We start from the raw sequence: 14,396 nt of genomic DNA, 5'->3' as shown, positions 1-14,396 counted from the left end.
GACAGCTTCCTATGCTCTCACAGGAATGAATTAAAGACATTGGTTTAGTTCCTGTTGCAGTTATCTGTATCACTGAAGTTGCTTTTCAGTTGAGTACCTCAGCAGGAGCTACAAGGATTGACTGCTGCTTGTTTCTCAGCCAGCTTTCTTCTCTCCAGGAGCTGAATCCCACGTTTGCTAAAGTTGATTTCAAGTTTTCATTGTTTTCAGAGGATATAGTGTCAAATTGTAGGATGATTCTTAGAGTCAGGAACTGAGGCAGTGTTTTATTTTAGTTATTTACTTGACCTCATAAGCCTTGCTGTTAGTTAGTGCCTTTCTATACTTATGCTTCCAAGTCTCTCACCTCCTTTTAGATTTGGTCTCTGAAGTACATCAGCTGAATGTAACTGGCTTTGCAGGCTGGGCTTTGTTTGCTTCTTTGCAGGAATTCTCTCCAGAAAAACTGATTAGCAATGATCCCTTCTTATTTATGTCTACAGGAAAATACCACTCCAAGAAAAGGTTGAAGAGACATCAATGACCCTTTTACTGTTGTACCAAAAGTATAGATAGATTTAATTTACACCAGAAATTGTGACTGGAAAGTGAGCCTACTTCTGAGAGTCCTCAGCTTCCTTTGCTTCCTTTCTAATTTCACTGCAGATTTTTGGTTTGTTTTTCAAGCTCTGCATAAATATTCACCGTGGGTTTCCTTCCCTGTTATTACCAGCCAGCCCACTGATCAGGCACCAGGGTTGCAGTCTAGCTAAGTTTGTGTATTGTGTTGGAAACAGCAATCAAATATGTGAAAATGAATGTAATATGCTTTTGAGTGTTGTGATGTTCAGTGGGCAGATGTACATCATGAAGACCTTTCTTGTCTACAATTTGTTATGAAGATGAATCATTCTTTGGGGAAAGGTTATAGTCATGTTGTAAATCACATTCTCAAACTGAAAAAAAAAAAAAGATCCAGCAGTGATAAATAAGTACCATCTGGAATCTGAAGTATATAATTGTATTATGATTTGTCATCCACATAAAATAAGCCCTTGAGAATGTTTAAGTTGAAGGCACAGTAACGGAGATGCCCAAATCTGTTAAGTTCTTCAAGTGCTGAAGTGAAATGCATTAGAACAGTATGTGCCATGTAAGGTGGAAAGACTCCTAGAGCCAAGATGATGGAATTCCTTGCAGCACAGCTCTATATGGGAGTAGTTATTTGGGAAAACTGTGTAGTAAATTTTACCTTGTTTTTTTAAAAAAATAGGGCTCACTTTAATTATTTGACATATGATAATGAATTGTCATCAAAAAAGCCCCCAAATGCTTTTTGTGATTTGATTTTGGTTGATGTATCTCCAAGATGAAGCAGTGGATGCAGATGAGTTTTGCATGAGTTTGTCTAGTTTTGAGAAATATGCACTGCTGGAAATTAGTCTTTTCTGTGACTTGAAGAAAAGAAACAGAGATTTCTGAGAAAAGACATGGGAAGAAAACAAGAGAAGAAAGACAGCTAAGAAATGAGAAAGCAGTGAAGAAAGCAAAGTGCCTTTTGAAATAACTACTCTGAATCAACATCACATACATTTCTGCTTCTGCCAGCTGCCCACTCATTTTCTCTTTTAATAGAAAGAATCGTCATGGTTCTGAAACAACGAGTGTAGGGAGCCTTGGATTTTCTTAGGAAGTGAGTTTCCTGTCTTAGTGGGTTTGTGCTTGCAAGACTGACTTGCTAATGGATTTGATCTCTTTATGGTGTATATAACATATCAAAATGGTAGAAGCAGCACTTTGTTTTTCCAGAGACACTGCTCCAATGTAGGAGCAAAACTTCAGGAATAGCCTTGTTTCCTTTCTGAATGCTTCAGTAATAAAACTTCATTCTTCGAAAACTCTTTTACTGGCATTCATTTAGTCTCAAAATGCTTTTGTGAGGGAGGCATTAATATCATGTATGTTTTGTAGACATAGATCTGGAACACCAGATGAGACAGTAAGTGATTTGTCCCACGTCTTGGAGTACAAACTTGGGTAGAGCCTTTACAAACGTGGCCCCGGGTCCTGTGCTCCTTGCTCAAAGCCACACTCTCTGCCAGTTGAGGTGTGTCTAGGGACAGACACACAGGACACTTGCAAGACTTGCAGAGTTGATTTGTTTCTGAAAAACTACCTAGGTGACTAAAATCAAAGAGGTGTTTGTTTGACTGACTTCTGTTCTTTCTGCTCCTTTCCTTTTAGCTGGTGCTGCCGGAGTACTCCATCCACAGTCTTTTCTGCATCATGTTTTTATGTGCTCAGGAGTGGCTCACGCTGGGGCTAAATGTTCCTTTGCTTTTTTATCACTTATGGAGGTAAGCCCTTCTTTTATATGCTGGCTGCTTGTTAGCCTTGCTTGTCAGCTCAGCCCACATGCAGGTTTTGTGAACAATGAAGGACAGTGATAGGGGTGGAGATGAGCATCTCTTGCCTAGAGGCTCTTGCCTATAAGCCACTGAAACTTACATTTCCAGAGAAAAAGGATTTTTTTTCATGATTTAGAATAGCTGAGGAAAACATATGATAATACAATGTGGCTTTCAGTTACTTGGATGAATATTCTGAAGGGTGTCAGGATGCACTCATCACAAGTGAAAACATGGAAGTGAAATAGGCTGGAATCTGAATGTGGAGCTTAGTGAAGCTCTAAATACTTCACAGATGTGGAGTTGCAAGACAGTTCATATCTGAAAGAGTTTGGACCTCTTCATTCAGCCCTAGCAAGGAAACCTTTCCATTGTAGTTGTGAAACAGACTGGGAAGGTTGACAGATTTTTGTGTCTCATCCTCTTTGGCAGCTTTTGGATATTTTTTTTTCAGTGTAAAGTAAGTTTTTTCTTTCTGTACAGTAGGGAATTTCTGTTCTGCAAGGGAATCCTCTTTTAGAGACTCATGGAGTAGGGATTGGAGTAGATGAAGAGCTGTTTCTTCACACTGCCCATATGAAGAAGTGGGGATTTCCCACTCTGGACCTCTAAATTGTGTTTATATTCACTGAGGGGCTTCCAGAACTTATCACATAAGACCTGCTGTTGTTTTCCAGGCAGGCAATGCAGCTGCTGCTGCTGCATCTCCCTCTGCATTCTAGTGGAGGATCAGCCTTCTGTTGCTTCTGAAAATAACCAAGAGACATCAGTTTTTGTGATTGTCAGTCTGGAGACTTCCCTAGTTCTGCATTTTCACAATGTTTGTAAAAGCACAGATGATTTTTGTCTATCAGGGTCTCTTTGTGTTACAAAGGTACATATGGTAGCAGAAGAATAATTCTGTAAAGAAGTCAAAATCATCATCTCAACCAGGAACTAAAAGGCAGTAGCTTTTTTACTTTTCTTTTCTGCAAAAGCTTGGTGGTAATGCAGAGTCATATGATCAAGTGTATTATTCAGAAATTAGAGTGCCAGTATAGTTCTCAGAAAGCTAAATTAGATGAGCTACAAGTGCTTTTCTCTCTATTGTTCTGCTGCAATAAAAATGATAATATTTTATGCTGCTCTTTTGCTAAGGGTTAACAACCCTTAGTGTGACAATGAGACTCATTAAAAAAATTTCTAAAAACAACTTTTTTCTTTCCAAAGGGAAAATGGTCAGATTCTATGTAATGATATCAACCTTTGGAGAAAACTTCTAATTTTTTTTTTTTTCTATGATTCTTCATATGCTTTGCTATAGATACTGCATAATTACTCCTGCTTTAACCACAGGCAGGTTTGGGTTCATTGTGTAAAGTTCTGCACAGAACCATGGGAAGACACTGTGTAATATCTTCATCCAAATTGAGAGAATTAAGCAAAATTCCACCTGTGGCTGTCCATAAAAGAACTTGCAATCTTATTAGAGGTTGTAAGTGGATGTGACTAACATTGGAAGGGAGAAAGGCAAAGTTACTTTGAGAACATCTCCTTTGAAAGTTTGCTGCTGGTCGCTTGCTTGGTGTTTTTATATCTTCCTGTCTGTCTATCCATCTGTAAGCAATCAGCAATCTTCTGCTTACTTTGTCAAAGCAGCAGAAATAATAATATTTCCTCTGATTTGTGCTGATCTTTGTTGAGGACTTCTCTTTTTTTTGTTTTTGCTTTTGCTTTTTACTGCAAACTACCTGAGACAAAAGCTCCTTTGCCAAAAAAAGTTCTTCTGTCATGATTTTCTCACCCAGTCATTGCTGAGAATCATTAGAAATTTGTCCTGTGTAAGAAGAAAAATATTTTTTGAAGAAAATTATTTGGGTGATAAATTCTTAAGCAGTGCCACATGTAGAAAACATTGGTCAGCCACTTCTTATATTGCTCCATATTGGCTTTTTTCCTTTTCAGAGTTGGAGGAACTTAGCTACCAGCTGGTTGGGACTGTCACCTTTCATCATGTCTGAAATCAGTTGTGTAGGTGCAGTAAAAGACCCATAATCCTTCCTCTTCTCTGTGATCACAAACCACCATATATTGTCACTCACAATGTGTGAGTTATGAGTGGATAAGCCAGAAATAACTCTGTAGGAAGGGGAAATGTTTTGATCTGAAGAATTAATAGACCGCAGAAAATCCACATCCATTAATTGCTTGGTTCTGTAAGAAAGGAGTGCTTAGACTAGCATCCTGATTTTTACAATGTCTGGAAATAGAGACTTGGCAAAGAAAGGGGAGTTCCTGCGATGTCATGGAAGATGGTAGTCAGGTGTGTGTCTGCACATACTTAATACAGATTACTAGAGAATCATTCCAGGTGTCTTCTCCTGCTCTTTCAGGTATTTTCGTTGCCCAGCAGACAGCTCAGAGCTGGCCTATGATCCACCTGCAGTCATGAACGCAGACACCTTGAGTTACTGCCAGAAAGAGGCCTGGTGTAAGCTGGCCTTCTACCTCCTTTCCTTCTTCTACTATCTCTACTGGTGAGTCTGGCCATTTCACTAAGAGAACAGTAGCTGCTTTTCATTTCATTTGTGGAATCGCATTTAGGAATGAGTGGAACCAGTTGGAAAATTTCCTTAGTCTCATAAAAGGTTGCTTCTGCTGTTGATTGAGGGAAGCACTCCTGCTGACTGCTGGCACTTCAGTACAGAATATTTAGTGTTTACCTAAGGCCTGAGCCAGGTCCCAGCACCAACCAAAGGAAATAACCTTTGCTTCTCTGTATGATCTTTTGGGATGGTAAAATTGTGAATGTTGTGCTAATGGCATTACGTCAAATAAAAAACTAAAATTCCTTATGATTCAAGAGGATCATATGAAAAATACTATACCTTTGGTATAGTAATACTCAAGATGGTAAATAAATGGGTAGGTAGATGTTGGGTGGGAACATGGGATGCACCATGCCCCTAGTCATTCCTACAGGTTCCCTTTCATGACAGGGCAAAGCCTGTGCATGATCCAAACCCCTAAATAAAGTAAATTCATGGAGATATGCACACCAACTGGGCATTGTCCCCCTGCCCCTTTCAGCTGTCACATGTCCTCAGTGCACAGGCACAAATGCCCGGTGCAAAAATATGTCAGGATCATTTAAGGTAAGGCCTTGCCAGGATCCCAGTGTAATCACATCATAAAAACTACGGGACAACAAACTCTAACACATTTTAAATGGAGGTGATGCTGTAGCTGTCTATCTTCTACTCCTTCCTCCATGATGTATTTGCATGGAGTTGCCTCTTCAAGCCAGTCTTGCATGTAGTCATCCTTCTGCAAGGCAGAGGTGTGCTGGTGGAAGAAAAGTGTGTTTTTCTCCTCTGATTATTAGTGTCTGACCTGTTCTGCTGTTCACCACATCTTGAGGAGTCACTGCTGCACGTTGTTTTTTCTCAATATTCCTTTTAAATGCTATTGAGCTTTGTGGGAAAAAAGCATTTTTTAACTCCACGTTTTTGTGTTGGGATCAAAGTCAGCTCAGCAGTGTGGTGTAGCATTTCTCCTGAGACTTTACTGCTGTGCAGCTTCCTCTGAGCCCTTCAATCTAAAACATGGCCACCATCCAAAATCCACTGCCTGGTGCTAGATAAAATAGTATAAATTACAGACATTTTTTCAATGCTTTCCTGGGTATTGGCAGAATTAGAATTGCAGCAAAATGGAGCTGTGGCCATATATACTGTTTTCTCTGCTTTTCAGAGTTGCATTTAATATGTATGGATTCAGTCCAGCTGGTGGCTGCATTTTATGTTTCTTCTAGTGCACAGAGTTTTTTTCCAAAGGAATCAAAACAATGCAATTTCATGGAAAACCTTGCCTGCCCTGCCGAGAGTTGCTGGTTGAAGTTTGAAAGATCAAACACGCTAAAGCAAAATGGTTTTGTTTCTTTGCTGTTCAAATCCAGACATCAGACTGAGCTTTAAAAAGCTCAAACACAGCTTGTGGTGCAGTAGGATGTGGATAATGAATTTGTTATTTCTTGAGTGCCTTTTGATACCCATCTTGAATGCACCATAATTAAGATGCTTTAGAGAGATAGAAGGAATGCAAAGGAAAGCACAGGCCATTACAGCCAGACCTGAGGATCAGACAGCAAAGGGTCATAAAAATCAAAGTGCTCTGCATGCTTCAAAGGGATACTTTCATATTGTGTCTTTCTTTTACATTCAGCATGATCTACACTCTGGTGAGCTCTTAACTGAAAGATCATCACTAAGGACTGAAAACAACAAAGGCTGGAGGTGCAAGGATGAGTGAACCAAGGGATGCATGATTAAAAACAGCAAAGAGGAAGACCTTGAACCCAAGCAGTAAATATGGTACATGAAAGAGAGATCCAGCAAAGAGAAGCAGAATACCATGGGAGAATGGCTGAGTTAATTCTGTTTGTCTCCTGTTTCTCAATGTATTGCAGCAAATGATTTTCAAAACCCAAGCAAACAAAAAAAAAATTGCAACAATGTGGGCCAAATTATACAACTATTCACCTTTCCAGGGATAATGCTGCTTGGTTTAGTGGATTCATTAAAACTTTAATGCCTGTAGTTCCTGCTGTCTTCCAGGAAGCAACATTCCTTTTCTTAAGGACTATTCTGGACTGAGGAAGCACAGGACAAGATGATCTTACACAGAAAGAAGATCTGTACAGCATTCTGAAAACAAGCAGTGAGTGGACTTTGGATGGATATGTGACTGAGCTGCAGGGCTGTTCTCACGACACCAATCAAACAGGGATGTCAAGTCTCATGGAACTGCTTCACTGGTTTTGGTTTGTTGGGGTTTTTTTCCCCACCAAAACAAAATACCAAAAGAATTTGCAGTTTCAGTATTCTGTATTCTAACTATGTGCTATTCCTGCAGGTGAACATCCAATATATTTCTGTACTTCATTTGTGATGCACCAACACCATTCAGTGAGATGTAGAAATACATTGGGTTTAACCTAATCAGGCCAAGCACTTATCAGAATAGTGTTCCTCTGACTGAAAAAAAAAAAAACCCCGACCAGGTAAAAGCTGCATATATTTAAAGAGGATTGTAACATAGCTATTATATTCATCACAATGCTGGATAGCAAATACTGGACCAGCTAATTGTGGTCTGTAATTCTGTTTTGCAGTTTTACTTCTGCTGTAAAATTTAAGCTGGAACAAATACACAAAATGTCTTTGTCTTTTATGAGGTTCCTATTGAAAGATGTTCAGTTTTTTATAATTTAAAGGTTTTAAAATTTTGTCATAGAATTCTCATTCGAATTCATTTATATGTGCTGCATATCTTTATACATATATATGTATATACAAATACATATCTACATAAATACTCACAATCTATTTACATTTTAGGTCCATCTGTTTGACAGGTCAAAGGCATCAAGTGTCCAGAACTGCTGCTAAATATATTTCAGTGCTGATCCAGGTGAACCCAGGCTCATTCCCTCAAAGTCACTGGTGCTGTGGGTAGTAGCAAGGCTATAAACTCGAGACTAACTCCAGAGCCTTCACTGACACTGCTTAGCTCTTGCATAAGGTGGGTTTCTACCAGAGATTGGCAGAGAACAGTGTGGAGAGGCCCATCTGTCCCCTGGCTTGTTCACAGCTGGTCCTGTTAGCAGGATCTCACAGATCACCACCTTTGGTCTGGCTATTGAGGGCCAGCAGACTGATCCTGTACCAAGCTCTGAGGTGTTTCTAGGCTGGGCACAGCAGCTCATGCAGTCTCACCATGGCTGCTGAGTCATCCCATGTCTGGCATGTTCCCTGTGGAGCTGGAGTTACTGTGTGCCTGCAGTGCCAGGACTCACTCTGGTTTGGTCTGTGCAGTAGCAAAATTAAATCCTGTTAACCAGCAAAGCACAGTGGCTGCATGATAACTCTGCTCCTGGACCATGCCAGCTCCCAAATCCTACCTGGGTATTGCTTGGAATGGGGCTAGCTGGCCTGTGCAAGCATTATTCTGGGATCATTCTAACAATATTTATATGAAGTTGTCCCAAGGGCTGACATACTTTAATTTACAGTAGTTTGTTTTTATTGGATGCATTTTATGTTCGTACAATGTAGTATACCCAGTTCTAGAAGCATAAGGCTGCCAAATCAGATGTTGAGAAGCTGATTTGGACTCTGATGGTTCATAGGTTTGGATTGCACCCACCACAGAGGTGGCTGAACTGCTCTTGAAATCACACTGACTCTGCTGGCAATACAGATATGTTCTCTTGGAATGAGCCTGAGCTAAGGAACTTCACTGCACCATTACAGAGCTAACTGATGGAGCTCTGCTGCAGAGGAATAATTAATGCACAACCCATGAAAATGATGTTTGGCTGTAACTGAATTTCATCTCTGCATCCTGACTAAATCATCTAGTTCTACAGCAGTATAGGAACCAGATTCACAGGAACAAGTCACAGTGAATAACTTCTAGATGTCTTGCTACCTCATAAAACTTTCATCTCTGAGCTCTGAGCAGGTGACTGAATCGTTCCATGCATCTTCTAGGATTTCATGGGAGATGAAAAGAAATTACTTCAGGTTCCCTATATTCCAAATACATGCTTTCAAGTCAGTTTCATTGAAAGGCTTGGAATTTTGTGAGGTTGGATGGATAAAAGTATGATGGCTTCTTGCCTAATCCACACAGTTTTCAGATGCTGAGGTTCAGGGATGAGCTGGACTGGTAGGAGGTCAATTATTTTCCCGCAGGGCTGAGTAGAAGCTCTGTGAGTTTTTGTAACTGGCCTTGGGCTGTAATTCTTGACTTTGCACAAAAAGCAGTTGTTTATGTGGGTCTTCTGAATGTAGCCTCAGGGGACTTCAAGGACTGCAGTGGGTATGCTTGGTCATTTGAAAGAGGTTCTCTATTGCAGGCAACTTCATCAACACACTTACCAAGCTCCACTGGAAAGCAGAACACTTCATTTGGTCCTACTACTGCTTTGAGTGAGTGTTTCCAGGATTTCACTGCTCTGGTACTTGAATTTTTTTTTTTTTTTGCGTTTTCAGAATAAATTTATTCTTAGATAATTTATTCCACTTGCTTTTGAGCCAACATTAGCCTAAGTACGCTTTCTCTCATGCTGCTTAAGATTTCAATATATAGAGAAAGAAGTCCTTTTCACCCTCCATTCTGTTAAAAGTGAGCTGTCTCCTGTCCTCCCATAGAAAACTCTATTCTCCATGTCTTCTTTAAAGGGTTTCTCTGTTGTCTTTCCAGTCAAATTAATCTTTCTTAAGAGTGAATAATCACAGCTGTTCAGAGTATTCTGGAGAGTGTTTTACTCTAATTAGTCCTTGTTGTGAGTGGACAATGAAAGCTAACAGTCTCCGTTTTTTCCAATAATACTTATTCAAAAAAGTAATCACACAGCTCTCAATAGCATTTTGTGTCTCTTTGATATAAATCTTAAAGCTGATGGAAAAACTGATTATGTTCACTTTAATTGAATTTAGTCTGCAGAGCCAGGAGTTGGACTTGATGATTCTTGTGGGTCCCTTCCAGCTCAGGAGATTCTGTGATTCTGCTTTAACCAAAGCCAGGGAAGAATAGAAAAGAATACTGTGATCTTTGGTCACAAGGAAGTGTCTTGCCCACGTCACACTTTTGAGGGAGAAATAATCAGTGCTATCCTTTTTGTCTCCAGTTCCTCATTGTTGGTTAGCGGAGGCTGGAGATTTCCTCTGCAAGCCTCCTTTCTTCCTGTCTCTTTTCCCAGAGGGCTGAATGTCATTATTTAGGAGCAGAGTTCTCTTCTCTCACAGAGAGAAGAATCTTCTGGGATTTATTTGATGATAAATCCCAGAAGACACAAGAAAACACATCATCACCCTTTGCTCCTTCAGGAGCAGATGTGAAATGAACATGTTCTTAAATGAGTATTCATTTTCCTCAGCTCCACTATCTGTGAAGTGAAAGAGGTGATACATACCTTGTGAACTCTTCCCATACATGTTGTACTCTTTTTTTTTTTTCTTTTTCCAGTAACTGTTGAATCTGCTTAAAAGAAAAAGGTAAGAGGTGGAAAAAAATGGGAGAGGAGACTTGGATGAGCTGCTTACCAAAGAGGCATCTACACAGTGTGCTGGCCTTTAGCTGCCTGTTCCTGGAAGGGATGAAAGGCAAGGTCTCCTATTTATAGTCAGGTAATTGCAGTGATGCTGAATAAAATTGTTGCTGCTCTGACTGTTTCAGTTTCAAGTACAGCAAATCAGTGCTGATAGCAGAATGCTTCGCCTACAAATAATTAACTGTACTTAAGCTGTCAGAAATGTTTTTCCATCTGCTTCCTTGAGCCATATTCTTCCTTTTGCACTAAGCCCCTCGAAGAGAAAGAAAAAGTTCTTCAACCTACACCTTACAGAAACTGCTCTGAGGTTGTTATGATCTGGCAATGCTGTTGGGGTCATGAGTAATCCTACATTGTTAGCAAGGGTATTATCAATCTGTTGTTTTCCCTTTCTCCATTCCATCTCCACACAGGTATTTTTGCCAAAAAAAAAAAAAAAAAAAAAAAAAAAAAAGAAAAATCACAGTGCATGATCCAAAATCCTTGAATTTACTGGAGGTAAATTATTATTTGTTTTTTTTCCATTTAATGCCCATTCCCTCTACGTGGGGAATAGGTTCACGCTGGAAAGTCTCTAGGCTTTTGTTGGTAGGATTCTTTAGATCTTGATACCACATCCATTAAACTGAATAATGTTAATGGAAAGGGAACCTGCATTTTTGAGGGATAAGGGCAAAATTTCAGTGCTCATGCTAAGCTACCGCAGAAAGTTATACCAACTAGGTAAAAATCTGGCTACGTGGAAGTTAATGGAAATCATGCCTTCTGTTTCATGTGAGCCCCACTTAACACTGCACAATTTCTACCAAGAGGTTGGTGGAAATTAAAAATACAAGAGAACCCAAACAAATACACTAAGTTTAGTTCATCAAAAATGTTATTGGATGTTAGATAAAGCTTGAGTTGCTACAAACAGAGCCAGAGATGAAAAGGTCAAAAGAAACCAAGAGTTGAGTTTTTTATTCTTTGGGAAGCAACAAATACTAGGTTGCCATCCATGCTCCACTGAACTTTACATTGGTGATCTCAGTCCAGATTCCTGCTCTGGTGAGTTTTTCCATCATCCATTGCTCATGAACACATTGTTCTGATTTATTTTTGTTCTGCTCAGTAACACAGTTGCAGGTGGGAAGGAGGGAAAATTCTCCCATGAAATACAATATTCCCCTTCTTTTCTCCCAGAAAACATGTGAACATGCTGTAACAAAATTCTGATGATGTGTTTCAGTGATACACCTCAACCAAAGAATGAAGTTCTTTGCTGCAGACAATATTCTGATGCAATTTAATAAGCCACAGGTCTAGAAATATTTTTTTAGTGCTTACACACTTGAATTAGTTATTTTATTACTTCTAATTTTGCTGGCCAACTTCCCATGTAACAGAAAATATGCTTCTGTGACCCAAGTCCATGAATTTTAGTGAAGTCAGACTCTCAGTAAAATTCTGAGGAATGTAACGTGCTTTTTAATTTTTTTTTCCTAATAATGAAACCCCATATTTGAGTACTGCATTATGGCAACAGAATAAAGCATTAAAAGCCAAAATACCTTGTTTAGTCTAAATCTCAAAGAGATGTTGCTCCTTTTTCCCTATAAATTATCCCTAATATCACCAGTCTCCTGATAGACCTGAAGAAATTTGCCTGTCCCACTGTTCTGGCAGTTTCAGTGTTTTTAAACAGATTTTCAGCCACTGATCATCAGTGTGAAACGCTGACTGGAAAAAACAACTTTTACAGAGCACCCCAAGAAATGTGGAAACATTTTAAATAGCACAGAAGTCATCCAGTCTTATGGAATGGCTCTCACCTGTGCATAGTAAAGTACCAAGCACTTAACAGTGCAAGTAAAACATGGTACAAGTCTTGTAGAACAAGCAAAGCAGGGTTTCTCTGTGTTTTATGAGCTCTTGGGAGATGGAGGCATTTCTCTCTCTGAGTAGTGCCTGGTACTGCACAGCTGAAATCAGGAATTACTCATCTAGATGGTATTATAATCCTAAATAATGAATACTTTTTCTCATGGGAGGAAACAGTGGAATTCAGTGGAATTAGTCAAAATGCATTTGATCCACTGCCACCGAGATGGGTACCTGACCTGGGCTGGTGCTGTGCCTCAGGGCCTACTGACAAACTGAAGTGTGCTTCACCCTCTTAATGCAGGTAATTTGATGCTGCCAGAAAGCACTAAAATGTAAAGAATAGTGATCAAAACTGCTCCCCATGTCAGTATTTTGCACCCTTCTAATTCATTTTGGCTTCACCCATTTATCCTCTTTCTTTATTCCCCACTGGATCCTGTTTCATGCATTTTTCAGTGCTGCATTTACAGCAAACCCAGTGGAAGCTCAGACTAAAAAACAGTGGCACTGGTTCTAATCCAAATCCTTCATCTGCTTGTGGACATTTATTTGAGAATAAAATTATTCTAGTTTGGTTGTAACTAGGTACAAATAGAAATTAGCTATTTTGATAGGCATCCTTTCATCCTGGAAAATGAATAAAGCCTCATTCCTACAGGAGTTTGATGTTTAAATGTGCAACAGCACAAATTTGTTACTAGCCTAGATCAGCAGCATAGAGTTGCCTCAATCTGGCAAAGGATGATAAATTTTTGTAGGCTGCAGAGCAGCAGAGCTGTGTTCACAGGGGGAACATGTCCCATTTACAGGCTGGTGTCACCTTCCATGGTGTGGAGTTGTGCAGGTTGCTGGGGGGCATTTGGCCTGTTTTAACCCCTTGTTTCATCCACTACAGATTATATCACCCTTGGATTTTGTCACCTAACATTTTGGTTCTAGATCCTCAAATTCAGCCCTGAAGCAGGCTTTTTTAAATACATATTGATATATGTTTATATTGTCTAAGACATTGCATGAGATGAACTCTAAAGGAATATAAAGTGGGTTTTATATCCCCTTTATTGTCTGTTTATAGGCTTTTAAATACTTTAGTATTTAATTATGTGCTCCTTGATATGCACATACCCACACAGGCCATCTAAAAGCTGAATAAATTCTTGTCTGTTAATATAATGAACAAAGGAAGTGCTCTTCTGTTATCTTTGTGTTTTATCTGCAACATAAAGCATGTCCAAACAGTAACATCACTTATGGGGTTATACTAAACACAAAAAGGAAGCTGTATTTCTAACATGTTAATTTAGAACACATTTTTGACAAGGGCTGCTGACAGGTTCAGAGTTGCTGCTGTGGGGTCATTGTAAGCCATGCCACCTCAGGTCATCTGAGAGCCTTTTCTCAAGGGATGTCAAAGATATTCCCTGAATGTGCTCTTTCTCTGACTTTTTGGCCTTGAAAACCTAGATGCAGTTAGCAAGGTCTGCAGGAGGAAACAAAAGCTGATCAGTCCTGCCTGTCACCCAGAGCACTGCCATAATCCCAGCAGCATGCAATGCTTTGGCTTTGAATATCTGAATATCTGTGGAGGAATCTGTTGTATTTTCTAGCATGTGTTTGCCTGATGAGAGCAGCCAGTGCCCCTTCATGTCAATTATTAAACAAGATTGTTAAGTTGTATTGGAAAATGTGACTCATTCTTTCAAAACCTGTTGCCTTTAAGTAGAAGCAGTATTTATCCTCCAAAAGCTTCCTGAAGTGCTAGTGGCAGCAGCAGAATTTTAATGTACCCTCTCTCATTCATCATTTGAAGTCTACAACAACAAGCAATGAATCTTTGATGAACCTTGTCACGCTTCCTTTGGATTTTAATAGCAGTTTTATAAGCTTCAAAGAAGTTTAGAAGTAATTTGCTATGACTGTATCTACTTATTTTTAATCTATGAGCACTCAGCCCAGCACTGGTACATCACCAGATTAGAAAGTCTTGCCCCTGTGTTTCTGGTGTAAATGAAAACCTATGTACCATATATTACAAGTATATTTTCCAG

At 39.5% G+C, this 14,396-nt stretch overlaps 1 protein-coding gene across 1 annotated transcript in view; it reads left to right on the top strand.

The window, feature by feature from the left end:
- The window catches only part of CNIH3 (cornichon family AMPA receptor auxiliary protein 3), a 44,295-nt gene extending 36,721 nt beyond the window's left edge, over positions 1 to 7,574 (top strand). The window contains exons 4-6 of the mRNA XM_030945616.1: positions 2,224 to 2,336; positions 4,760 to 4,903; positions 6,591 to 7,574. Of these exons, the coding sequence (XP_030801476.1) occupies positions 2,224 to 2,336; positions 4,760 to 4,903; positions 6,591 to 6,618 (285 nt within the window). The 3' untranslated portion in view covers positions 6,619 to 7,574. The remainder of the gene's footprint in view (positions 1 to 2,223; positions 2,337 to 4,759; positions 4,904 to 6,590) is intronic.
- Positions 7,575 to 14,396: the final 6,822 nt, after the last annotated feature.

This window comes from Camarhynchus parvulus, chromosome 3 (assembly GCF_901933205.1).
Source record: "Camarhynchus parvulus chromosome 3, STF_HiC, whole genome shotgun sequence".
In the NCBI taxonomy this organism is placed as follows: Eukaryota; Metazoa; Chordata; class Aves; order Passeriformes; family Thraupidae; genus Camarhynchus; species Camarhynchus parvulus.
Note: the sequence above shows the minus strand (reverse complement) of the source record. Positions and strands in the feature narration are given on the sequence as shown.